The sequence below is a fragment of the Neoarius graeffei genome, chromosome 15 (assembly GCF_027579695.1).
Source record: "Neoarius graeffei isolate fNeoGra1 chromosome 15, fNeoGra1.pri, whole genome shotgun sequence".
Classification (NCBI taxonomy): Eukaryota; Metazoa; Chordata; class Actinopteri; order Siluriformes; family Ariidae; genus Neoarius; species Neoarius graeffei.
Window position 1 is genome coordinate 15,576,401 of NC_083583.1, and position 26,280 is coordinate 15,602,680.

The 26,280-nt window shown below is 43.1% G+C and overlaps 1 protein-coding gene across 9 annotated transcripts in view; it reads left to right on the forward strand.

Moving 5' to 3' along the window:
• The window catches only part of myo9aa (myosin IXAa), a 235,602-nt gene that overhangs the window by 148,624 nt on the left and 60,698 nt on the right, over positions 1 to 26,280 (forward strand). For 8 of the 9 annotated variants that reach the window (XM_060940904.1, XM_060940907.1, XM_060940911.1 and 5 more), the window contains 4 exons: positions 3,159 to 3,280; positions 6,581 to 6,722; positions 18,996 to 19,191; positions 21,674 to 21,793. In XM_060940904.1, the coding sequence (XP_060796887.1) occupies positions 3,159 to 3,280; positions 6,581 to 6,722; positions 18,996 to 19,191; positions 21,674 to 21,793 (580 nt within the window). The remainder of the gene's footprint in view (positions 1 to 3,158; positions 3,281 to 6,580; positions 6,723 to 18,995; positions 19,192 to 21,673; positions 21,794 to 26,280) is intronic. The other variant, XM_060940910.1, reaches the window with a different exon arrangement.

The following is a 26,280-nucleotide window of genomic DNA, read 5'->3' on the forward strand; positions in this document are numbered from 1 at the left end:
AGTTGTAATGCTTGGGCCTTTGTTGTACCATCAATGAAGTAGGGAATTTATTCAAGCTTGTTTAAGGGTGGAAAAAAATTCATCTTTGAGTTTCTAGCGCCAGTCTTTACTACTAGCAATGCCAGTGTGTTCGGACAAAAAATGACTAAACTCAGCATGACCTTTTAAAAATGACTGAACTCGGCATGACCTTTTAACATGCCATTTTTCATTTTACACCACCAATTTACTTTAATATTAATGAAAATAAGTGCTCCAACCCCTAGTAATTGTGTTTGTTGTTTTGTGAACAGAATAGGATGATACGGAGTGAACGAGTAACCAATGGATCCACACTATATACACAAATATACTGTTATAATAATGTGTACATTGTTATTATATAATGTTAATACACAATGTAATTAATACACACATGTTGGAATTTACTCTCCTACCCTACGAAACATATATTCTGACCTTTTAATTGCATTAATATTTTGTTTTGGGCCTGAGATATGGGCAGATCTCCATTTGGTGGCCATTTTGGACGCCATCTTGAATTTCTCAGAGAGCACAAGGGGGATTTCCGGGGACTTTTAGTATGTTATTCCTAAAGGTATTCTGAAATGTTCAGCTTGTTACTAATTTGTTCCAGGTATAACCCTATTACTCCTGGGCTATTGACTAAAACGGAGCCTTGAACTCAACCCCACTGAACACCTTTGGGGGGGAAAAACTGGAATGACAATTGCCCTTAATTTCCCTATATCAGTGCCCAGCCTGTGCTCTGGACGCATCTCCACAGCCACACTCCAAAATCTAGTATTTATACCCCGCTCCGAAAGGAGGGGGTATACTGGTTTATCTGTCTGTCTGTCTGTATCTCCGTCTGTCCAAAACACCTTTTTTCTCAGCAGCCACAAATCATAGCCACTTGGTACCAAACTTCAGCTTGGGGTTCTGTCGTGCATCGACTGAATGTATTTACGAAACCCATAAGATGGATTTTGACACTATTTCAAGAAGCAAAATGCGATTTTAAAACGACAGTTTACCAGGATGCTATTTGAAATCCCTGAGGAGAACACTGCTCTTTACTAGTTTCAGGGTTATTTGTTGAAGTCAACACTCATAAGTGTCCTATTCCTTTGATTGCTTGCATTCTGATCTAAACGAGAGCGGCAGGGGGATATGTAAGTGAGCAGTAGCTCAGTTGATCTAGTTATATGTGAATATGGATGGATGGATGGATGGATGGATGGATGGATGGATGGAAAAACATCTGGCCATGTGTAGTTTTCCCAGTCCACCACTCATTTATTTTGAGGCTGAGTCACCTCAGGTTTTTCATGATTTCCTTTTTGTTTTGTTTCTCTTGAAGGACGTTGGTTTTATCTTAAGACCATGACATACCTCTGCACGACTATTGTGAAACTGGAGGAAGTAATCTGACAAGTTGAACCAATCACATTCCTCTCTTACAACTGCATTACTCACTGCCCAGTCTGACCTAGACTTGAGCTCAGCAAAGGAAACCTCAGATGGTCATGATTCTGTGCAAAAGCACACCCTAAATAAGTATCCATGTGCATTCTTTGTATAAACGATATTATTCTGTAATTAGTTTGGAGAGATTTGGTATTAAACAAATGTCAGTTGTTATAACTGTCTCGTACACGAATTCTTGCATTCATGGCCAGTTTAGGACAAGTTTATTCGAATGTCCTTGGAAGGGGAGAACTAGCTCATGGCGCACCACCCATTTGTTCTTAGACAAACACTTGGGCATGTGACATTCTCTGCCAAGTTCCACACTTTAATTGCTAAGACATGAAAAATAGTGGATTCAAGTGTCAGGAATGAGTTGGCGTCCGAGTGTGTGACAAATTCAAAGGGTTATGAGCTTTTTCCACTTCATAGAGGATTAAACACAGTCGTACGTTTAGCTCAGGATGTAGCATGCCTAGATGATTAGTGATGCGCATTTTTGTACCCGTTTGTGAAATATTAGACGAAGTAGCAAGAGTAGTAGCAGTAATGGTTTAATTGAAACGTCGGCATTATTAGTCGTAATCATGCTGCTACATGCTGGCTGAGCAACGGGCACTCGGGTTTGGCTCTGGGATATTCTGCCTGTTCCTCAGCTACGCCTGAAACGCATGCCATCTGCCACCCATAAATTCAAACACACTAGAGTGGCTCTTGGAAAAGGCGGACACGCCGCACACGCTCTCATTATACCATTAATGGCAGTTTTTTCCTCCTTTTTTTCACTGCGCCATTTATGGGCATGTCGTAAATGGGGGTTTTATTTGCTTTCATTTGGAAGCCGTTTGGGCTCATTCCTCTCGTCAGCCAAAAGAAGGCTGTCTGAAGAAAGGGACAAAAAAAGCACTGCTAGTTTGGGTTGCATTAGTGACCTGTGTTATTGATTATATTTATGTAGCAGTATCATCAGTCACGGTGTTCCATAGTATATTTTCTTAACATATTTTATTGGAAAGAATTATTGTCTGTTTGCTTGTTTATTCTGGTATTACCCTGCATGACTGTGCTGGGTAAATAACCAGGTATTTTTCTACTTTATCTGGTTTTCTGCTTCTGCATTTAACAAGGCTGAACAATGCAAGTTTTTTTTTTTTTTTTTTTTAATTTATTTTTTTAGAATAATGAAACCCCATCTGGATACCCTCGTACACGTTTACATTCTTTGAAATCCACGGAAATGGCGGGGGAAACAATAGCAAAATGTTAAGCATGCCTTTCATATTATTAAACCTCAGAGACCACGGTCCGACTGGAGGAACATTTCTTCATTTGTGGTCACGAAAACACTTAAACACTTTGGTGGCCTGTTGTTTTGTTGCCCTGGCTGCTGTCCAGAGATGAAAGAAATTCCTCAGCTTGGGTGGAGTTGTGTGGAAGCATAACACTTGATGATAAAAACAACATAACTGTTCATTTGTATGAAATAATCTGTTTATGAGAAGAATGAAATCACCTAGTGGGACAGCAGTGTGATTTTTGTTCTCTTGCACGTTTGCTTTGTTTTCCACATTAACTCAAAATCAAAACTCCTATAAACTCTGTTTAGTGTCTCGCATTACACGTGTGTGTGTGTGTGTGTGTGTGTGTGTTTAAAAGGCGTGTAAATGTTATTGTGTTTCTCCCCTCAGGAAGAGTACAGGGTAGAGGGCATCACCTGGCATAACATAGATTACATCGACAACACGGGCTGCATCAACCTCATCAGCAAGAAACCCACAGCGCTGCTCCACCTACTGGACGAGGAATGCAAGTGAGTGACTGACTGAAACGGCTTCTTCACTGAGCAGGGGTGGTCCATGACGCACGTCGGGCCTGAGTCAAAAAAAGATCTGTCATGCTCCTGTTTCACGTCAGTTACTTTTTGAAACCTGAGCTGACATTTTGTCCACTGTTCAAAGAAAGTGTACTTTTTGCGTCACTATATTTTGATTTTTTTTTTTTTTTTTCACCATCAGGGAAACGTCTTAAAATAGCTTGAAATCAGACTCTGTGGTTTTCATAGTTCAACTCTCATGGCACATTCTTCCTCTTCCTGTTGCTGTTGCTTTTCTGTTGAACTATTGGCAGCAGCTCTTGTTCCCCTCAAAGCTAAAGGAACTGGGCATGTTTATCATATTCCTGCATCCCTTTCTCTCCACTTCTTTCAGTCTTCTCTCCTTGACCTTTAGTCTCCTTTCACGGTTACCGTCTTTGTCGAAACGAATTTAAAAAGTTACTAATGATTTAATATCGGCTGGCATTGAGGTGGTATATCAGATGTATTCCATTCAGCTAGCACAGGGGTGGGCAATTATTTTTTCCATGGGGCCACATGAAAAACAGAAAATTTTGTGGCGGGCCAGACCAAAAGGCTGAACTAAATTCTGCATAATATTAATTGTATTTCTTTATATAAAGCAATAAATAACACTGTTTTTACAAGCTGCTAAGACTGGTAAGAGTATGGAAAAAACGAGGTTGCCTTACAAAAAATGTCATTTATTCAATCAAATTTCCCAAAACAATGGTTAACAAAATGTGAACGTTTGCACCATTTTTTTTTTCAGTCACATTCACCCCAAAACACAATAAAGACATCACAATATTGTCTTTCTACTCCAAATATCAAGCAAGATACATCATATTATAATAATGTCCATATTTGTAGTCTAATTACCTCATTTGGTGTTTTTCATTTGGTAATGCCAACTCAAATTGTAGTCTTTGAACACTGCGATCTGCTCTCTGCAAACTAAACACACGGCTTCATCTCTGACTTCAGTAAATAAATACTTAGCAGTCCATGTTTTGTTGAAAGCCCTGCATTTGGCATCTACCTTTCTTCTTTTTGCGGACATTTTGGGGACTAAAGTCTTCTTGTGATCTGCTCGCAACAACTTCGATTCGGTGTAGGTATCAGATCTACAGATCGGCTCGGGCTCCGGCGCCTGCTGGTGACGTCACACTGTGTGATTGGCTGGACCGTTTGAAGGATGACGTACAAGTTTGTGGTTGGTCTGGACAAATTATGGAAGTAGTTATCGCAGGATTAGGTTTCGTGGGATTTCATGTCGTGCGCATTGCGTTTTTGTTGAACACAACTTCAAAATAAAAGCAATGCACATCCAGTCCATGCATGAGGTAAAATTAGAAAATATGTTTATTTTGTAATTTCTAATTAACCTTACGTGGGCCGGTCAGAATGAACCAAAGGGCCGGATGCGGCCCGCGGGCCGTAAAATGCCCAGGTCTGAGCTAGCATGATACTGAACAAGTTGAAGACGAGTTCAGTATCATGCTAGCTGAATGGAATGGAATGTATCTGATATACAATGAAAAAAGCCAGCCGTTATTATAACACATACACGTTCCTTTCGGGTGTTCAATGCATCTTTCTCTTTGAAAACTCTCTCAAAATCTTACATATTTAAAGCAAGACGGCCTTTCGATTTCATAAAATCGTTGAAATTTAGTTCCCTCTGAAATTTGGTCGTTGTGATGAATGTTTATTTCTGTAATATCTCTCAAAATATCAGACCATTCTGTGGCTGAGAAGTTATTTAATTTGAGGGGATTCCCGATCTGCATGAAATCACTTGCTTCGTGCGGTCAAGCAGACAGAGGAAGTGTGTGTGTGTGCATGCGCAGGTTTACCTTTGAGCGTGCACTGACGGTTCCATCATTCTGTCACCTAAATGATCAGCTGATCACACAGAGGTGCTTGCTGACCGCGATATTTATTAGTTTGGTCCTGCGTTTCCTTTCCTTCGTATATAACGTTTTCTTATCGCTTTCCATTACTGTAGTCGGTCTTTCATGTTTCATACGCACACTCGTGTCCTCCATTTTTCTCTCCTGTTTCAAATTTGTTTCCCACAATGCTTTGTGTGAATAGGGAAAGCCCACCATGTGATGCATGACATAGTATCACATGGCTCTAAATTCATTCACTGTTTTATTAGGAAAGGGAAAAAAAATAATAAAATGGGAAGTCTGTGATTTGGAATTCAGTAGATTTTGGTGCACTAAACAAAAATAATTGGATGTCAGGAAAATTCTTTTCACGACCTGCACTTGAAAAATCTGAAAGGCAGTCTATCTTTAGCGAAGCAAACCTAGCAGTTATGTTTGTTTTACAGATTCTCAGTCGCTCACTCGTGTGGAAGTTTTACGTCTCTGACATGTGATGTCATGTCTCGACAACCATGTAATATTGTAAACCATATTAATCGCTCATTCTCCTTTGGGTCGAGTGACTTAGTAGATGTAGGATAAGCCATATGCTATCAAACCAAATGAATGGAACCTACTAGAAGGGAATAGAACATGTTTTCATTCCATCGTAAAAGTGTCCTGTATGTAGAAGAATCAATGATAGAACGCTCGGGTCAGCCAGCGTTCTTGGTTTCAGTTTGAGAAGAAGCCGTACTAACGTCCCACCAGCTGACTAGTGGATCTTTGGTAAAGAAGTGATAAAGTTGATTGTTTTAGCAAAGATATACTGGTCCAGTCAAAGTGCGTTCAGGTTTGAAAAACCAAATTGAGGCTTAGCTTTGCTTTGGAGCTGTTAATCACATTGATGGCCATCCATCCATTGAGAGATTATATAGTTAAGACGTGCAGTGTGGCACAAGTGTAACGGGGTTCCAGTTTGATTGGAAAACTATCAATAACTTTATACATGACTGTTTTAAAAGCATTTTCAAAAGGCAGGTACATTTTATATTGAGTGAGTATTTGCCAACCTGATATTACTGACCACACTGCTTAATATCTGTTCATATAAGCGTGATTAGTTGATTGATTTCCTATAACAGCAGCTCTGACTGAAGTTGAAGCTGTCAGGCAAATCACAGGATTATATTCATGCGCTCATTTGAGATGTTATTCACATAATCCCAGACTGGTACTTTGTAATTCCAGTCCTCAGTGCTGCAGTGTGTGTGTGTGAGAGAGATTTTAATATTATTAACATCCTGGTCCAGACAAAATTGCCCACATGAAAGAAATTTGGAATTTCCGTCTGCTTATTTGACTTGAAAGCTAAAATTCTCTCTCTGTTCTGTTGCAGCTTCCCACAGGCCACCAACCAGACGCTGCTGGACAAGTTCAAGCGGCAACACGAGGGAAACAGCTACATCGAGTTTCCTGCCGTCATGGAGCCAGCCTTCATCATCAGACACTATGCCGGAAAGGTCAAGTATGGCGTGAAGGTGAGAGCTGCACTCATTAACACCAGGAGGGTTACTGTTGTGTTCTGAATTCACATATTACACTGGGCAATGATGTATATATTTTTTAAATCATGCTTATAAAGTGAAATTTGTTGCAGAAATTCAGTTTGCATTGGATTCAATATGATAAAGAATATTCACTTTGTTCACTCATGAAATATTCACCACTCAAACTTCATATCTTCACGCCTCCATGTCATATTCTTATTACAAACACATCCACAAAAAAAAAGCAAGTTAATCAAAAGAATGTTCAAATTACATTACAGGCATTTAGCAGACACTCTTATCCAAAGAGAACAATTTTAATTTGACCCAGTTTGCCATTTTGGCAATGCTCAAGTTAGCGGGAAAACACTGGGAGTGATGTCATCGGAGTGAAGATATTGGGGAAATGTCACTCCGATCCCCTAATGTATTTCGGATGAAAAATCTGAGTTTTTCAACACAAGAAGATGATAAACTTCATATCTTCATTAATTATATAAACACATTCACAAATGGGGTCTGCGACAGTGATTGAGACAATTTCGGGAGTCATTTGTGATAGGAAAGTCACAGCAAAAGTGAAAGATAAGATGTATAAGACGGTAGTGAGACCAGCTGTGATGTATGGATTAGAGACTGTACCCTTAACAAAGAGACAGGAGGCAAAGTTGGAGGTGGCGGAGTTGAGGATAGATAGATGGATAGATAAAACTTTATTGATCCCTTTGGGAGGGTTCCCTCAGGGAAATTAAGATTCCAGCAGCATCATTACAGATAAACAGAGAAAAGAAATGGAGGAAAACTTCTAAATAACTTAAGTATTTACATATACAAATCAGGGCTTTGAACCGGAATTTTTTTCCTATTGGTTCGTTCCGAACAGAAACGGAATTTTAATGTTTCCGGTTTTGGGTTCCACCATTAAATAGACGTTCCCGAACCGGTTAGAACAAAAAAATTTCGTTCCCGGAACGGTTAATTACGTTCCCTGTCAGCTGTTTAACAAATGGCTATAAAATTATGTCTGTCTCATCCAGCTTAAGCCAAATGTAGGCTAATTCTATTACAACCTTCATTAAATAAGACAAGAAATAATTCAAAACAATTATTTCAAATGTTGGTGATTTGGATTCTCAGTATGTTTTCCCATCTACACAAACAGAAAAAGTGCCAAAAATGAAAGATAATTCGTTTAGTGTGTTACCAAAGGCTAGTCAGGCCCTATAGAGGGCTACCGCATGACGTCACCGCGCCGCGAGATTTTGTTAGGCGCCATATTGGAAGACCAAGTACACATCTATGCAAGTACATACATACATAAAACAAACTACACCTGAAATGTAGCCAGGGCCGGTTCTGCCCTAATCTGGACCCGGGTGCAACATCGCGCAACACCCCCCCCCCCCCCCCCCCCCCCAAAAAAAAAACACCAGTCTAAATCAGGACAACCATCACATAACTATAAACATTTTATATCAACTATTTTAACTAAATGGGCTATAATAAATACGCCTGCAGGCAGCCACGGCAGGCTGCCTCAGAAAAGTAACCATTCAATGACACCACTGAAAGCCTGCAGCCACGGCGGGCTGCCTTAAAAAGTAACCATTTGTCCTACCTTAAAACTCGTTTTGCATTTTCTGCCTCCTTTTTTGTATTTTCAACCCTCCGTTTATTTTCTTTCCTTTTCTGAAAACCCGATTTGTGTCCAGACATTTTGTTCTGCTCCCAACGAACTAACTCGTCAGGCCTCGTCTCTCGAGCCCGCGATGATTCCCGTGGGAAGGGCAACAACTGATACATTTTTACAAACAGCCAATAGGGAGGTTGCATCGTTCAGGCTCTTCTTTGCTCAGACACTCAGTAATACAATTACTCACTAGCAGTCCACCTTCCCGCGCTCTCCATTCAGTCAGCGAACGTCACACAGGAAGTGAACCCCAGCGGGTCATAGAAACTTGCACAGGAGAAGAATGACTATTTGTAGGCTACAGAAACTTTGAGGAACGAAATAAAAACCGGTATTAACCGGTTACCATTATTTTTAATAAGCGTTTCTGTTCCGGAACATAAAAAATAATAAAGTTTCTGGTTTCGTTTCTGTTCCATGTGAAATAGAAAAAGTTCCCGGTTTTCGTTTTCGTTCCTTGAACCGGTTCAAAGCCCTGATATAAATAGAATAAGATATGGGGAAGAGAGGAAGGGGAGGAGGGAAAGAGGGGAAAAAAAGGGGGGGTGGCAGGAGAGATATTGCACTTTATATTGCACATTGTCCGGTATTGCTTATTGTTAGGCTAGGCTACTGCTCCTTCCCGTCCTCTGTCCTCCTGTTACCCCTCCTCCCCCCCAGAGAGGAGTTGTACAGTCTGATGGCATGAGGGACAAAGGAGTTTTTGAGTCTGTTTGTCCTGCACTTGGGAAGGAGCATTCGGTCACTGAACAGGCTCCTCTGGTTGCTGACTACAGTGTGCAGAGGGTGACTGGCATCGTCCATGATGTTCAACAGTTTGTCCATAGATCTCTTCTCTGCCATTGTCACCAGAGAGTCCAGCTTCACGCCGACCACAGAGCCGGCCTGCCTGATCAGTTTGTCCAGCCTGGATGTGTTCTCCTTGGATGTGCTACCCCCCCAGCACACCACGGTGTAAAACAGGACACTGGCAACCACAGACTGATAGAACATCCACAGGAGTTTCCTGCAGATGTTAAAGGACCGCAGCCTCCTAAGGAAGTATAGCCTGCTCTGTCCCTTCCTGTGTAAGTGATTTGGTGTTGCAAGTCCAGTCCAGCTTGCTGTCTAGCCACAGCCCGAGGTTCTTGTAGGAATTCATAGCCTCCACCTCGACTCTCTCGATCAGAACTGGTCGTGACCTTGGTCTGGACCTCCCAAAGTCAATGACCAGCTCCTTGGTCTTCAAGGTGTTGAGCTGCAGATGGTTCCTGTTGCACCACACAGCAAAGTCCCTCACCAGGCTCTTATGCTCCTCCTCTCTGTCGTCACTGGTGCACCCAACGATGGCTGTGTCACTGGCAAACTTCTGAATGTGACACAGCTCCGAGTTGTAGCAGAAGTCCGTGGTGTACAGGGTGAAGAGAAGAGGGGCCAGCGCCGTGCTCCGGTGCTGCTAATCACAGTGTCAGACGTGATGCCCTTCAGCCTGACGTACTGCGGCCTGTCAGTGAGGTAGCTGGAGATCCAGGTGACCAGGCAGGGGTCCACTCGCATCCTGTTCAGTTTGTCCTGAAGCAATAGGGGCTGGATGGTGTTGAAGGCACTCGAGAAGTCCAAGAAGAGGATCCTCACTGTGCCATTTCCCTTATCCAGATGCGAGTGGGCTCAGTGTAGCAGGTAGAGGATGGCGTCTTCCACACCGACACCTGCCCAGTACGCAAACTGCAGACAGTCCTGGGCATGTTGTACCTGGGGTCTGAGGAAGCTGAGGAAGAGCAGCTCCAACGTCTTCATCAGATGTGAAGTGAGTGCCACCGGTCGGAAGTCGTTCAGCTCACTGGGCCGATTCTTTTTGGGAACTGGAACGATACATGATATCTTCCAGAGGGTGGGCACTCTCCCCAGCTGCAGGCTGAGGTTGAAGATGCGTTGGAGTGGTTCACTCAGTTCAGCAGCGCAGGTCTTCAGTAGTCGGGGATACACCTTGTCCGGGCCTGCTGCTTTCCTGGGGTGAAGCTTCCTCAGTTGACCTCTGACCTGGTCTGCAGTAATGCATGGAGGAGTCTGTGTTGAGGTGGGGGAGGAGGGGGCTGCTGTGATGACTGGGGGGAGGTGTGTTGAGGGAAGGAGAGATGGCTGCAGTGAGGGAGAGGGTGGGGGGGACGTGGGCTGGTTGAACTGATTTGAAGAAGTCATTCAACTCATTCGCCCTCTCCACTGTCCCCTCAACGACTCTGGTCTTTGTATTGTGGCCTGTGATGGTTTTCACACCTTCCCAGACCTCCCTCATGCTGTTCTCCTTCAGCTTCTGCTCCACCTTTCTCCTGTAGCTGTCCTTAGCTTCCCTCACACAGCGTTTTACCTCCTGCTGTGCTGCTTTCATCGCCTCCCTATCCCTGCTCCTGAAGGTGGCCTTCTTCCTGTTGAGGACAGCTTTGACTTCCTGTGTTACCCATGGCTTGTTATTAGGGTAACACCGGCGGGGGAGACCACGTCTGCACAGAAGTTAAGGTAATCAGTCACAGTGTGTCAGCCCCTCTATGTCCTCAGTGTGGGCTAAGCAGCACATCCCAGTCTGTGATGTCATAGCAGTCCCTGAGGGCATCTTCCATTTCAGGGGACCACCTCCTGATGGAGCTAGTTGTTGCAGGCTGCCTTTGAACCAGGGGGGTGTATTTCGTCTGTAGATGAACCAGGTTGTGGTCAGACTTCCCTCGTGGGGGGAGGGGTGTGGCTCTGTATGCATTCCTCACATTAGCATACAGCAAGTCAATTGTCCTGTTCCTTGTTGGACAGTCCACAGCCTGGTAAAAAGCAGCCAAAGTAGAGTCCAAAGTAGCGTGATTAAAGTCCCCAGAAATGATCATAAATGCCTCAGGGTGCTGTGTCTGGAGCCTTGCTGTGACAGAGTGAATCCTCTCACATGCAGCGGCTGCATCTGCCCTCGGAGGGATGTAAACATGGATGATCATGTGACTGAACTCCCTCGGCAGATAATATGGCCGCAGGCTAACGGCTAGAAGCTCCAAGTCCGGGCAAAATAAAACTGTCTTTACGGAGATATGTCCTGGGTTACACCAGCGGTTGTTAACATAAATGATGAGTCCCCCACCTTTGCTTTTCCCGCATGTGTTAGTGTCTCTGTCGGCTCTCGCAGCAGTGAATCCCTGCAGGTCCACGTTAGCATCCGGTACAAGATGTGTTAGCCATGTCTCCGTAAAGATAAATAAGCTGCTCTCCCGGTAAATCCGCTGGTTGTTCAGAGCAGATAGCTCGTCGACTTTATTCTGCAGCGAGTTCACATTCCCCATGATAACGGAGGGAATGGATGGTTTGTAGTGCTGCCGGTTGTCCACTAGCCTAGCTTTTAGCTTAGCTCCAGCTTTGCAGCCCCTGGGTTTCCTCCTCAGCTCGGCCGGGATGGGGTGTCGTATCCCGGCTCGTCCCATTGTTTTCAGGGCCAGCAGCTCCTTTCTCGAATAAGTGAGAAAACTGGCTCCTGGTTGCGTGTTAAAGTTAAAAAATATCCATGTTATAGAAGTAAAACACACTGTCTTTGTAAGAAGAGCAGAAAGTAAAAAAAAAAAGGTGGAAAAAGAGGTTTAAAGAGCTAAAAACTACAGAGCTACTGGAGAGACAGCCGTCTCACACAGTGCCCATGTCACATGGATGTTGAGGTTTGCGATGGGAGGTTGGACAGGATAAGGAACTAGCACGTCAGAGGGACAGCACATGTGGAGAGCTTGGGAATTAAGCTAAGAGAGATGAGACTGAGATGGTATGGGCACATCCTGAGAAGAGATGCAGAGCATGTTGGAAGGAGAACGTTGAGGATAGAGCTGCTAGGCACACGAAAACGAGGAAGGCCAAACGTGGATGTGGTGAGAGAGGACATGAAAGTGGCAGGTGTGTTAGAGAAGGATGTGGAGGACAAGGAGCAATTGAGACAAAAGATCCACTGTGGCGACCCCTAATTGGGAGCAGCCAAAAGAAGATAAACACATTCACACAAACGAAGTACCCAAATTTATCAAAGCAGTTCATTGATTTCCTCATGAATGAAGATATTGGAAAATGTTGCTTAATGTCTCAGATGTAGCTTGTATGAAAAATATGAGTGCTGTATTTCCCAGTAAAACACTCGTTTCCATATAATATAGATTTCTGTGCAAAAGTGTTAGGCACATGTAAAGAAATGCTGTATACCAAAAATGTCTTTAAAAGAAATGAAAAAGAAATGTTTCAACATAGTATAAGCAGTAAGCCATAATAAATGTGTGAGACAACCCTTTGCTTTAAAAAAAAAATAAATAAATAGTAGTCTCCGGTCCAATGAGTGCAGTTTCATCAGGAAATGGGCTGTACCGTAGGTTTTACTGAGCATCTTGCAGAACCACCCAGAGTTCTTCGGGACACTTTAACGGTCACACTTCATTTTGCATCAAAACCCAGTCGCCTTCATTATGTTTTCTTTTTTTTAATCTGAAAAGTGCTGTCTTGTGTAATATCCTGCTCAAATACAACCCCCTCCCCCCTGTAGCATTTAATTTTGTGCCGGAAAACGAATGTTTGGAGCTCTGAAAATGTTTTTGTACTGACTCGGTAATGTAGAAGTCATAAACTCTATCACAAAGTTTGTATGGGGGGGGAATTGGGTGCCTAAAGGCCAATTTTTGCTGACAACCCAGTCCTCGCAGACAGTGTCGCAGATAGCGTCTGCGTAGCCCCCCCACCTTCGCAGACGCTCTGCGCGCACCTCCCAAAAATTGTGACCACCGCAGAAGCCTCGCAGACAGCGTCGCAGACAAGAGGGCTCTGATTGGTCCACTCTACATCCGCTGTACACGCACTTCCGCTTCCCTACTTTCCCGGTTTGGTTTGTTTTCACGATCGCCATTTTTAAAAACACGAGCGAAGATGGAGCAGCACGAAGAGTAGTTGATCGAGGAAGTACGTACATCTATACGACTCCAGTTCTAGTCATTATAAGTAACCGGAGGATAAACACTCCACTAACCACACCCACCAACTACTCCTAGCGATTTCGCGACTTCGCGCCCCCTTGCATTGTGGCGGTGAATAACCTCGCGCACGCCTATTACTCCCCGCTCAACGATAAATTACAACCGTCTGCGAAAAGCTATCTGCGAAAGCCTTGTCGCAAGAGCATGCAGAGGCCTTAAGACTTCTGCACAGCACTTGTAGGTGTGTGTGTGTGGATATGTACATTGTTGTGCATCTTGAGTGCACATGTATATTTGAATGATGTACTTGAGGAAATAATTATCAGAATTTCAGAGGGTATGCACAGCACATCTTAACTCTTCATAGCGTTCAAAGGAGCTCCGAGCAGAAAACCAATCCCAGACATACTGTATAACAAGATCACACACTCCCCCCCCCCCCCCCCCCCCCCCCCCCCCCCATTACCCAGATCTTACCATAAGGTGGAAATAATAAGCACTGCTGGAAAATATTACGTCATTGCATTAAAGTGTATGTTGGCGTTTCTGTAAGCAATTTTGTTGTCCCATACGCTCAAAGTTGTTGGAACCTTTGGGAAGTCATTTTTATGCTTTCTCACAAATCACACATTTGAAAACAAATGGGCAGTTTGTAGGTATTCTGAGAAAGCTGTAGTTACTTTTCTTGAACTTGAAGATAAATGGCCCGTCCCTGTTTAGGGAGCTCAATCATACCGCTGGAACGTGTCCTATTAATTACATCACGATTTAGTCTTGATGCACGCGTGCAGGCATTCTGGTCTTGAGCGACCACAATCATTGCTGACGATTTGTTTAAACATTGAGTGTTCTCATCTGTTTTTGTTTTGTCTGTTGTATTGTGAAAATGAAACATAATTAAAACTAAATGGATGGAACTGTCCAGGCTATTGAGATGTTTGTGCTGAACAGCATGAGGAGTTTGTTTTTGGGAATGGAAATGGTTTGGGGACTGTTTCATCTCCGGTGAATCATGTCATTAGATTCACATGAGCTGAATTATCTCACTATATCTCGCTTATAGTGTGATGAACAATCCTCACACTATAAGCAGCAATCCCTTACTAGCGGAGAACCTTAACAGGTTCTTTGCCCGCTTCGATGCAGGCAACAATACCAGGGCAATGGACAAATCGTCACCAGATCATCAGGGTCTGATTCTGGACATGGATAAGGTCAGGAGGGCATTGCATAATATCAACACAAGGAAGGCAGCTGGACCGGACGGCATCTCAGGGCGGGTACTTCAGGCATGTACAGACCAACTAGCAGATGTCTTCACTAACCTCTTCAACCTGTCCCTGAATTATGCTGCTGTTCCAGCATGCCTCAAAATAACCATTGTGCCTATTCTCAAGCAGAAAAGTGCAAGTTGCCTAAATGACCATCACCCAATTGCACTCACCCTAGTAATAGCCAAATGCTTTGAAAGATTAATCCTGGCCCAGATAAAACAATCCATCCCTGCCACACTAGATCAGCATCAGTTTGTATACCAAGAAAACAGGTCAACAGAGGACGCAATCTGTATTGCTCTCCACGCTGCATGAGAGCGTCTGGAACGCCCTGACTCATACAGTGCTCAGCATAAATGAGTACACCCCCTTTGAAAAGTAACATTTTAAACAATATCTCAATGAACACAAACAATTTCCAAAATGTTGACAAGACAAAGTTTAATATAACATCTGTTTAACTTATAAAGTGAAAGTAAGGTTAATAAATATAACTTAGTTTCCACATTTTTTTCAGTTTTACTCAAATTAAGGTGGTGCAAAAATGAGTACACCCCACAACAAAACCTACAACATCTAGTACTTCATATGGCCTCCATGATTTTTAATGACAGCGCCAAGTCTTCTAGGCATGGAATTAACAAGTTGGTGACATTTTGCAACATCAATCTTTTTCCATTCTTCAACAATGACCTCTTTTAGTGACTGGATGCTGGATGGAGAGTGATGCTCAACTTGTCTCTTCAGAATTCCCCATAGGTGTTCGACTGGGTTCAGATCAGGAGACATACTTGGCCACTGAATCACTTTCACCCTGTTCTTCTTCAGAAATCCAACAGTGGCCTTAGATGTGTGTTTAGTCATGTTGGAAAAGTGCATGATGACCAAGGACACGGAGTGATGGTAGCACCTTCTCTTTCAGTATAGAGCAATATATCTGTGAATTCATGATGCCATCAATGAAATGCAGCTCCTCGACACCAGCAGCACTCATGCAGCCCTGCATAAGGACGCTGCCACCACCATGTTTCACTGTAGGCACCATGCATTTTTATTTGTATTCCTCACCTTTGCGACACCATACAGTTTTGAAGCCATCAGTTCCAAAAACATTTATCTTGGTCTCATCACTCCAGAGTATAGAGTCACAGTAGTCTTCATCTTTGTCAGCATGGGCCCTGGCAAACTCTAGGTGGGCTTTTTTGTGCCTGGGCTTTAGGAGAGGCTTCTTTCATGGACAGCATCCATGCATGCCATTCCTCTGCAGTGTATGCCGTATTGTGTCATGGGAAATAGTCACCCCAGTTTGGCTTTCTACTTCTTTAGATAATTGCAGTGAACTTGCATGCCATTTTCTTCAACCCTTCTCATCAGAAGACGCTCCTGTCGAGGTGTTAACTTCCGTGGATGACCTGGATGTCTCTGCGAGATGGTTGCAGTTCCATCTTTCTTAAATTTTTGTACCACTTTTGCTACAGTATTCTGACTGATAAGTAAAGCTTTGCTGATGATCTTGTAGCCTTCACCTTTGTGGTGTAAAGAAATTATTTTCTTTGGGGAATTCTGAAGAGACAAGTTGAGCATCACTCTCCATCCAGCATCCAGTCACTAAAAGAGGTCATTGTTGAAGAATGGAAAAAGATTGATGTTGCAAAATGTCACCAACTTGTTCATTCCATGCCTAGAAGACTTGGTGCTGTCATTAAAAATCATGGAGGCCATACAAAGTACTAGATGTAGTAGTTTTTGTTGTGGGGTGTACTCATTTTTGCACCAGCCTAATTTGAGTAAAACTGAAAAATGTGTAATCTAAGTTATATTATTAACCTTACTTTTTCCCGTTATAAGTTAAACAGATGTTATACTAAACTTTGTCTTGTCAACATTTTGGAAATTGTTTGTGTTCATTGAGATATTGTTTAAAATGTTACTTTTCAAAGGGGGTGTACTCACGCTGAGCACTGTATGTCAGGATGCTCTTTCTGGATTTTAGTTCAGCCTTTAATACTGTTATTCCCAACCATCTAGTGCACAAACTGCATGGACTGGGCCTCAACAGAACCATCTGTAACTGGATCTTGGATTTTCTGACCAACCGCCCCCAGTCTGTCAGAATGGGAGAATTGACAACATCTTCCCCACTCACCCTGAACACCGGGGTCCCCCAGGGTTGTGTTTTGAGCCCCATTCTGTATACTCTCTTCACACACGATCGTCAGCCTGTTCATACAACAAACACCATTCTGAAATTTGCAAATGATACGACTATTCGTCTGATCACTAACAACGACGAGTCAGCATACAGGGACGAGGTGAAAAACCTGACATGGTGGTGTTCACCAACAATCTCATCATAAATAATAAGACAAAGGAGATCATGATGGATTTCAGGAAGAAGAGGAAAACTGCTCATCAGAGGCGAAGTAGTGGAGAGGGTCTTCAGTTTTAAATTTCTCGGAGTGAATATCACCTGAGGACCTCTCCTGGGACTTGCATACATCCTTCATCATCAGGAGGGCACGACAGCGGCTCTTCTTCCTGAGGAAGCTGAGGAGAGCCGGTCTGCTACGGAACCTTCTGGTCAACTTCTACAGGTGCACTGTAGAGAGTATAATCACATGCATTACAGCGTGGTTTACCAGCTTCACTAAGGAGGGCCGGAGGTCTCTACAAAAGATTATCAAGGCAGCACAGAACATCATAGGATCCCAGCTCTCTGAACTTGACGACATCTACCAGGCCCGCTGTCATAGTAGGGCCACAAATGATATCCGCGATCCAACACACCCAGGCCACCATCACTTTCAATTACTCCTGTCCGGCAGGCAATACAGGACTTTATTTTTCGCGGTCCGGTTTCCAACAAATCGTGCGCTCTGATTGGCTCACGAGTGGTCCGGAATCCTGCGATCTGGACCCTGGTTACGGACCTTTGGCAACTCGCTCGTTCACAACAAACAGCATGGTAGCAATTTTTTTTTTTTTTTTTGGTCAGCATTTATTTTTCTCATTTCACTATGATGAAAGCACCTGGTTGTGTCGCCTAGAGCAAGTTTTTTTTTATTTTTGGAAAATTCCAAGCTGACAGCTTGTCAAACAGGTTTTGGACTAGCTTGTAGCAGGTTTGTTCTCAATATGGTTTCCCTTTTGGGCGCTCTCGTTTTCTGTTAGAATTTGGTAAAGAAAAAAGTATTATTTACCAGCTTAAGGTCAGTCCGTATCGTGAAATACCGTGACCTCGACTTTGAAAATACTGACCTCGGCCTAGAGGCCTCTGTCAGTATTTTCAAGACCTCGGTCATGGTATTTCACGATACGGACCGACCTTAAGCTAGTAAATAATATATCCTTTAACACACCACAGGACTGAAAAACGGCTTCTTCCCTCAAGCTGTGAAACTGACGAATATGCCCCTGGTTCCGTTACTGCCTTCCTTGATCCTACTCACTTGTACATATGCACTTAATTGTTGAAGTTTATTTCCGTTTTGTTTGCATACTCTTGCTGCCTGGCTTATTGCACTTTTATCTGTTTATTTTATTCTAATTACACATGGCACCTTACGGTTCTCTGGTTTTAATGTTTGTTCTGAATTGTTTTTGTTGAGGAATTTTGTTTTTAACTGTTCTGTTAGCACTCCCTGAGGTACAATCTGAATCTCGTTCTATTGTTGCGGTCTGACTCCAACATCCATCCGTCCATCCATCGCTCTTCATGGTCCACTCCCACCCCTCACCCCATATTTACAGACAGCAGTGATTTACCATATATCCTTTGAATTCTCAATTCTGAAAAAGGTGTTTGATTAATTTTCTATAATAGCAGAATGTGGCAATTACTATCACAACTTGCACAGGGACTTGGGTATGTCAGTCACTCCAAATAAACGGATTTAAAAAAGGAGGGAGGTCTTTGTGGTTTCTCAGCAATATGATAAAATGCATTTATTTGCTTAATTAACAGGATGAGCGGTTACGGATGATGGATGGATGGACTTTATTTCCCCTAATAAAACGAAAATGTCGTTTCCATGTCCCGACAAACAGATGATGCGATAAATTTTTAAGAAAAGGACACAAATTACTGTGGTATAAGAGAACTGATGCGTGTTATTGGAAAATAATCAACTCTGGGACCTCACCCCACATCACTGTTGATTTTATTTTCCTATAACAGCACTTTGCATCATATTTTACTCTTGTTACTCAACATGTGTAATGTAGGCTTTTTTTTTTTTACGTTTATTAGAGAAAGCTATTGGCACAAGTTTTCATATCTGAGAAGAAATTCCTTTTGCTTTTAAACACCAATAAATGGTTAATTCAGCAAATCTCTCGCTTCCTCCACACTCAGGACTTCAGGGAGAAGAACACGGACCACATGCGGCCAGATATCGTTGCTCTGCTGAAGAGCAGCAGAAACGCCTTCATCGGTGGCCTGATCGGCATCGACCCAGTGGCTACGTTCCGTTGGGCCGTGCTGCGCGCTTACTGCAGAGCTGTGGTGGCCTTCAGGGAGGCGGGGAAGAGACATACTGAAAAGAAGAGTGGTGAGTTATTTGTTTTAGTGGACAAGGTACGAACGGTAGATGTTTGTCAGATGGTAGTCGCACGGTATTCAGCGAGTGACACTTTCACTGTAGAATTAGCAGTGTGTGGGAGAGCACGTAGAAGGTATGCGTTAGGGATTTTTCTAGAGATCTTTGAGCGTAAGTGCAAAGGGAACAAAAACGGTACGTGTGGCTGTTTTCAGCATTGAGCATTACATGAAAGATGACTGAAGGGGCATGTAGACTTCAATTAAAAACAAATCACTACAACTACGCTAAGCTTGAGTTAAGCATTATGTTCAACACCAGTGTCCGAGTTGCTCAGATTCATAAAATGTAGTTCAGAAAAACTGATCGGCGACCATCGTCTCAGGTGGTGTTTACATTAGACCGTATCCGTCTCGTTTTCATCGTGGATGCACTGTCCGTGCACATTAAAACGCCGGGAAACGACTCCACAGGCGGAACAACTTGAATCCGCCAGGGCCCACGTATTCAACCCAGTTCGTATCTGATCCGGTGCTGTGTAAACATTGAGGAACGAGGATGCGCAGTGCTGAGCTCTAGCTGACGTCGTCATTGGACAACGTCACTGTGACATCCACCTTCCTGATTCGCTGGCGTTGGTCATGTGACACGACTGCTGAAAAACGGCGCGGACTTCACTTCCTGCTATTGTTTCCGCCTTGTATGACCTTTTTGCTTTTCATTAAAGAGTATAAAAGTATGAAAATACTGCAAATAATGATGCAAATACTGCCCATTGTGTAGTTATGATTGTCTTTAGGCTTGCCATCCTTCCACTTGCAAGTGGTGAGTGACTTGCGCATGCCCGATATGCACTGGGATCACACACACAGCGGCTCAGTCCCGAATCACTGCTCGTGCGCTTCACTTGCGCGCTCTGTGAGCTGCGCAGGGCCGGAGTGCGCACCCTCCAGAGGGCACTCGCTGTTCAGGGCGGAGTGATTTGGAGCGCAGCCGCTGAGGAGGAAGCGATGAGCCGTACTGAGGTTACTTACACATTTCAACTTGCGTGCCGTCTAATTAGTCATGTGATTAGCGTATCCGTGCATTGGCGTTGCTGTGTGCACGCGAATTGTTTTAAAAACGTTAATCTGATGATCCGCTGATACGGTCTAATGTAAACACCACCTCAGAGTGACTTATATGGATCTATGCATCGTTAGCTACGTTTGCACAACGGTCTCGTGCATTTAAGCTTTTTTTTTTTTTCCTCTCCTCAAAATTGTTCCATTAAAATTTTCAGCACAGTTAAAATCTGACTCTAATATCTTTTGAAAGTCTTCAGGATGGAGGGGTTCGAGTGGTGGTTTTTCTGTAACATGTATTTCTGTCTGATTAACTTCGGCGGGGAGGAGTCTGGTGAAAGGAACGTCTGTTTTATAGCACTTATGGCACAAGTGATGACAGGAACTCGGGAACCTGTTTCATGGATTGTAAGTGGATAAAAAGTATGTCATTATTGAATAAATATTGATTGATTGATTGGTGGATGTTTACAAAAAATATCAATGTCCGTTTCCGAACCTTAGTTTTAAAAGTATTATGATGATTTTGTCTGTTACTTGCATGAATCTTGACAATTTTCTTTGACTAGAAATACAACATGGTTTATATTTAGGTTATTACTATGTTAATCTGAATCTTTGGGTTTATTGTACAACAATGCTTGTAATATTTATCATTTTACACAAGTGCCATCAGTACGTTGTGTATGTTATGGTGTGTGTGCGTGCGTGCAAGCCAGCTCAGCTTCTGCACTTGCTCAGTAGTCCTGCCTAGCAGCTTTTTAACATTTTTCTTCTATTTTTAGATCGTCTTTAGCATCTTTTTTTCCCTTTTACTCTGCTGCCAGTAAAAGCTTATAGCACAGTCAGCTTTGATCCTGTTACTTCACCGAGATGATATATCGTACTTAACCGAGCGGTAGAGGTGAAGAGGGCCATTTGCTTGACTGCAGAAGTCATCAGGCTTTAGTTTAAATGAGTAATGCTGCCTCTTAGATGCCCTGATCAGACCCAACCTTTTCACCTTCGGAGATGTACACAACCCCTCCTCTATCACTGCTTTTTGAATGAGCCTTGTGTTTCTCCAAAGATCAATGGGTCCAGTATGACGCATGCAGGAAAGAACTGCTCTTCATTTTAATTTTATTTAATGAAACGACTCTCAAAGACAATATTTCACCTTCCTGGAGGAGAGAGGGGGCGGGGGAAAGGGAAATGATTACAGGTGACATCATTCTCACTGAAATAGCAGTTGGGTTAAGAGGACTGCGAGTGCACCAGTGAGAAGACTCTGAATGCCTGAATGCTTAGATATCTACAGTTTGTATCTCTCTCTCTCTCTCTGTGTTTGAAGCTTTGCAGATGATTCTCTAGTAAATTGCGCATCTGATTTCTCCCTGTTTAATCTGTCTCTTCTGTATCTCTCCCTTCTCTCTCTTGTGCATCCCAAGGGCATGACGCTGCCGCTCCATGTGCAGTTTTGAAAAGTGTGGATAGTTTTAGTTTTCTGCATCACCCTGTGCATCAGAGAAGCTTAGAGATCCTGCAGAGGTGCAAGGAGGAGAAGTACAGTAAGGCTGCCTTTCCTCTATTCCATCTCCTCATTCCATGCACCCAGGGGCCAAGGCATTCAAGGGGCACCAGCTAAAACTAAGCCAAACTGAAAGATCTCAAATTGCGAGGGCCGTTCTGAAGGTATTTTCGGAGCAAGACGATACAAAAGGACGTCGTTTCATCACCCAGCAACTGTACAACTCTGAAATTTAAAAAAAAAAAAAAAACTTTTTTGCAAAAGCATTTCATTTGACTAGTCAGTCATTCAGCTGTTACTTTCTGTCTGCACTGATGTGAGCCAAACAGCGAGTGCCACTCCGTTAAGTTTCTCATCCGGCTGGTCTTCCCCTTTATGTCTAAGCCCTTTGGTTCTGCACCTGTCTTTGTGTCAGTGCACATTCTTGCATGATGTCAGATGATTCATCCCTGCCAGCATGCGTCTCTCCAACTAACAGCCGTGTGTGTGTGTGGGTGTGGGTTCAGCATGGCCTGCAAGCTTCTCCAGTGGCACATCATTAACCTCTGCAGTTCCAAGGCAAAGTACGAGCTCATCTCCTGCTTCATGCCTGATGGGTTTGGAGTAGGCCTGCTCTCATACTTGGCACAATTTCAGCCACTTTCATTAATGCATGATAACGGCACATTTATTATTTTTTTTATTTATATGAAATATCCAATTTATTTTTAACTTGGTATATTATGTTCTAACCCCCCACCCACCCCCCCAAAAAAAGTTCCAGATGCAAGGTGTGATCAGAAAGCTCCAGGTCTGTTCCTGTTGCAAAGATAGAGCATGGTAAAGTCATGCATGTGCAGTAGGAGTGAACAGTAACACTCGTGAGCTAGGAGTAACACTCCTTGCACGGTCAACATCGGGACATGTTACACACGTTTTTGTTACAAGGTGTATGTGCATATTTGCAGTCAGCAGCAGAGACCCTCAAAGCTTCAGCAAGCTTAAAGATGCGCAGAACCTTTTATTTTTAAATACATTTCTGAGTGGATAGTATCTCCATCCTTGACCTCTTGTATGCTGCAAAAATTTTTATATATATAAATTTATTTTTTTTTTGAGAGTTAAAATCGACCGAAAAGTTGGCATTCGAGTTGCCCCGCTGAGCCAGCCAGCCCTGAGCGTGTGACGTCACAGCGGTAACCGGTTTTCAGGCCGAGGCCTTTGACAGCTATAGACCAACGTCATATAAATAAATTTATGGTGAAAGTAAGAAATCACGTTACCGACTTGCTCAACTAAGACTGATTTGACTTCATTGATTGTGGTTTGACCCTCATTAAAACAGGATTGGTGTTATAATTTGTGCAACATACATGTACATGCATGCATTTTCACTGATAAAACGTAAAAGGCTCATTAAATAATCAGATGAACCGAGACAATCACGTTCTGAAGCAAATTAAATAATCTTATACCGCTAACTTAAACATACAATACAAGTTACATGTATTAATCTAAATGCAGGTAAACGAGTGGTGGTGTTTGCTATTTTGTATCCAAATGAGAGTCGCAGCTTACCCGTCTGTGTTCTCGCTTCTTGTGGCCTATTGTTATAGCCAACACTCCTCAACAGATCAGAGGTCTCGTACGAATCTTCAGTAAAATGTGCAGAGCAGAGGAGAGACCACTTCGTAGGCGCCCAATGTGCCTGTGAACTTCTCGCAAAACGCGTCCAAATCTTTGCAGTTTGAACATTCTTGGGCCACAAATGCAACGTAAATCCACCTTCTGTCGTGTTGCTGCACCGTCCAGCAACACATCTACGTGGCATGGCGATAAATTAGCTCAAAATGGAGGATCGGAGTTGCAGTCAGCGCTGTGTTTTAGTATAGCGGAAATGGCGATGAGACCGATAGACTTCCTGCTGTGACGTCACAGATGTCAAGCTCATTCACTCAGACCGCTACCTATATGAATCATTTTAATTGTAAAAATGACTATATTCGATTTATTGTTAACGCTTAAAACTATTCCTGTGCCATTCTTGAGGTCTCAAGGCATTTATAAACAAAGTGAGGCCATGGCTCTGCGTCTCTCCTTTAATGTCATGGGAAGGTTCTGCCCCTTTTGATACACAAACGCCACTCAAAACGCCTCGTCCAGCTCATTGTTTCACTGATGTCGGCTTGCTTAAGTATTTCCAGCACCTCTGTTGCTGATTCCCTGAGTTTGATACAAAATTTGTTTGGTCATTAGTAAAATTGCAAAAGCACACATGTACTATTGTCACAAAGACATGTGTAATAAAAGTTGTCATGTTAACGGCGTGATGTCATACACCATAAAGACTCACGAGAGTGGCTACTCGCTCCTGCTGCACGAGGTCAGATGTTGATTATTTTCCTTTGACAGGTGCAAATCACAGTGTCTGGTTAATGCACTCATTAATGTAAATTAACGTTTCTATAGTAACAGGTCAAGGTAAAGGTTGGCTTTTACCCCCCCCCCCCCCCCCCCCCCCCCCCCAATATCACAATAAGTCAATCATGGGCAACTGCGAGCTCGTTCATGCCAAAAATGGTGGACAGTGCTTTTCTCTCGAGTGTTTTATGGCGTATTCACACCTACGTTGTTTGGTCCGGACCAAACGAACCAAATTTCCCTTGGTCCGGACCTTTTGGGTTGGTCTGAATACAAAACACCGAACTCTGGTCCGGACCAAACAAGCGGACCGAGACCGAGCTGCAAGGTCGGACTCGGTCCGGACCAAAGGAACCCTGGTGCGGATCTTTTGGAGGTGTGAAAGCAGACCGGACCTAATGCGACAGTTTTGCTTTTTTGTACCTCGGGAGCTTCCGTCGTTTGTCGAGCATTATGGGAAACGGAGTCTTGACACTCCACCGCAAAGTGCAAACACTGTTTCGGTTGTCAAGGGAACCTTACAACAGTCGTTCAGTCATTCAGACCAGTGGTAGGCTAGACTACAGAGTACAAAAAATGAGTAGGGGGCAAACGTGGGCCGAGGAAGAAACGCACACCCTTGTGGATATATGGGCAGATGTCCACATATCTGAGCTTTTGGAGAGAACACACAAAAATGCCGACGTGTTTGCTGTATTCAGTGAGAAAATGAAGGAGAAGGGGTTCACGCGCTCCCCAGAACAATGTCGGCTAAAAGTGAAGAAACCCCGTCAGACCTACATTAAAATCAGGGACATTCTTTCAAAAAGTGGCGGTACTAGCGACGCAAAAAAGAAATTCATCTATTACGATGGATAAGGCGAATATCCCGACACATACCTCCTCCGTCTTGCGTGAAGAGCCAGAACTGTCACAACATGATGTGCGCTCATCAGCGCTATCCTCCGTAGCCGCCTTGCACTTTGTCGTCGTCGTTGATAAATTACTTGTACAACAGCATAGTAATCGCACAATTGTTAAAACAGTAAGAACTGGAAAAAACATATAGCTTTGATGACATTTAAAAAGAATAACAGCACGGAAAGCCTCCATGACTACTTTTGAACTTAACGCTTTGTGCGCGTGTCGTCTCTGACCAATAGCTGAACGACCTCAGGGCGCGTGGCTTTGTTGACAGATTTTGGTCCGCTTACTAAAATGTACAGTGTGAAAGCGAACCGCACCAAAATGAAAAAATAAACATTTGGTTCGGACCAAAGCAAGTGAACTATCGAACTATCCTGGTCTGAATACACCCTTAAGCTGCCCTGGGATGGAGCATAAAAGCATCAGTTTGAAAAATGTGTAGCTGGGTGGCTTCATGTGTTGGCCTTCACCCTTCTCAGTTGGTAATGGTCATGTGATGGGAAAGAGCAAGCTAGTGGATGGGAATTGGACAAGACCCAAATTTAGGAGAAAAATTGGAGCTAGCTTATTTCAGGAACATCTCACAGCATTTAATTAATAAAAAGTACAAAGTGCTATTCTTCAACTGCTGTAATACAAGAGGAATAAAGCACTGTTTGGAATGCACTGTTATAGAAAAATAATCAACGTCTTGGTAATAACAGTAACCCTGTTTTGTCGGGCTGCGTCACACCACGCCATTGTTGATTATTTTTCCTATAACACCCACCTCTGAAGTGTTTGTTCTTCCAGGTATGAAATCGCTTTGACAGGAGCAGGTTTTATCTAAAATTTTTCAGCAGATTTGTTTCTTGTATGTATATTTTTAATATTTATACTCAGTCCATCATAAATGGGAGGGAAATGATTTCAATAACACTTTTTTTTAGTAAAAAAGGCCATATGGATAATGTGTAATTCAGCATGCTTATTAAGGCTCAATTTTGTAATAGCGTTACTGTGTTTTTAAGATGTGCTTCATTTTCTTTCTACGCAGTCACAGCAAACACGGATCTGTGTGAATGTGCCTTTCTCTTCCACTCCTCTTCAAAGCATGTTTTTGGAAAATTGTCTCATCAGCACAAAGGGCCTTCATTTCCAATTCATCCATTTGTAATTATTGTTGATTTTCATAAACGCAGACAAGAAGCTCGCACTCGCACTTTTCTGCCTGGTGTGTTT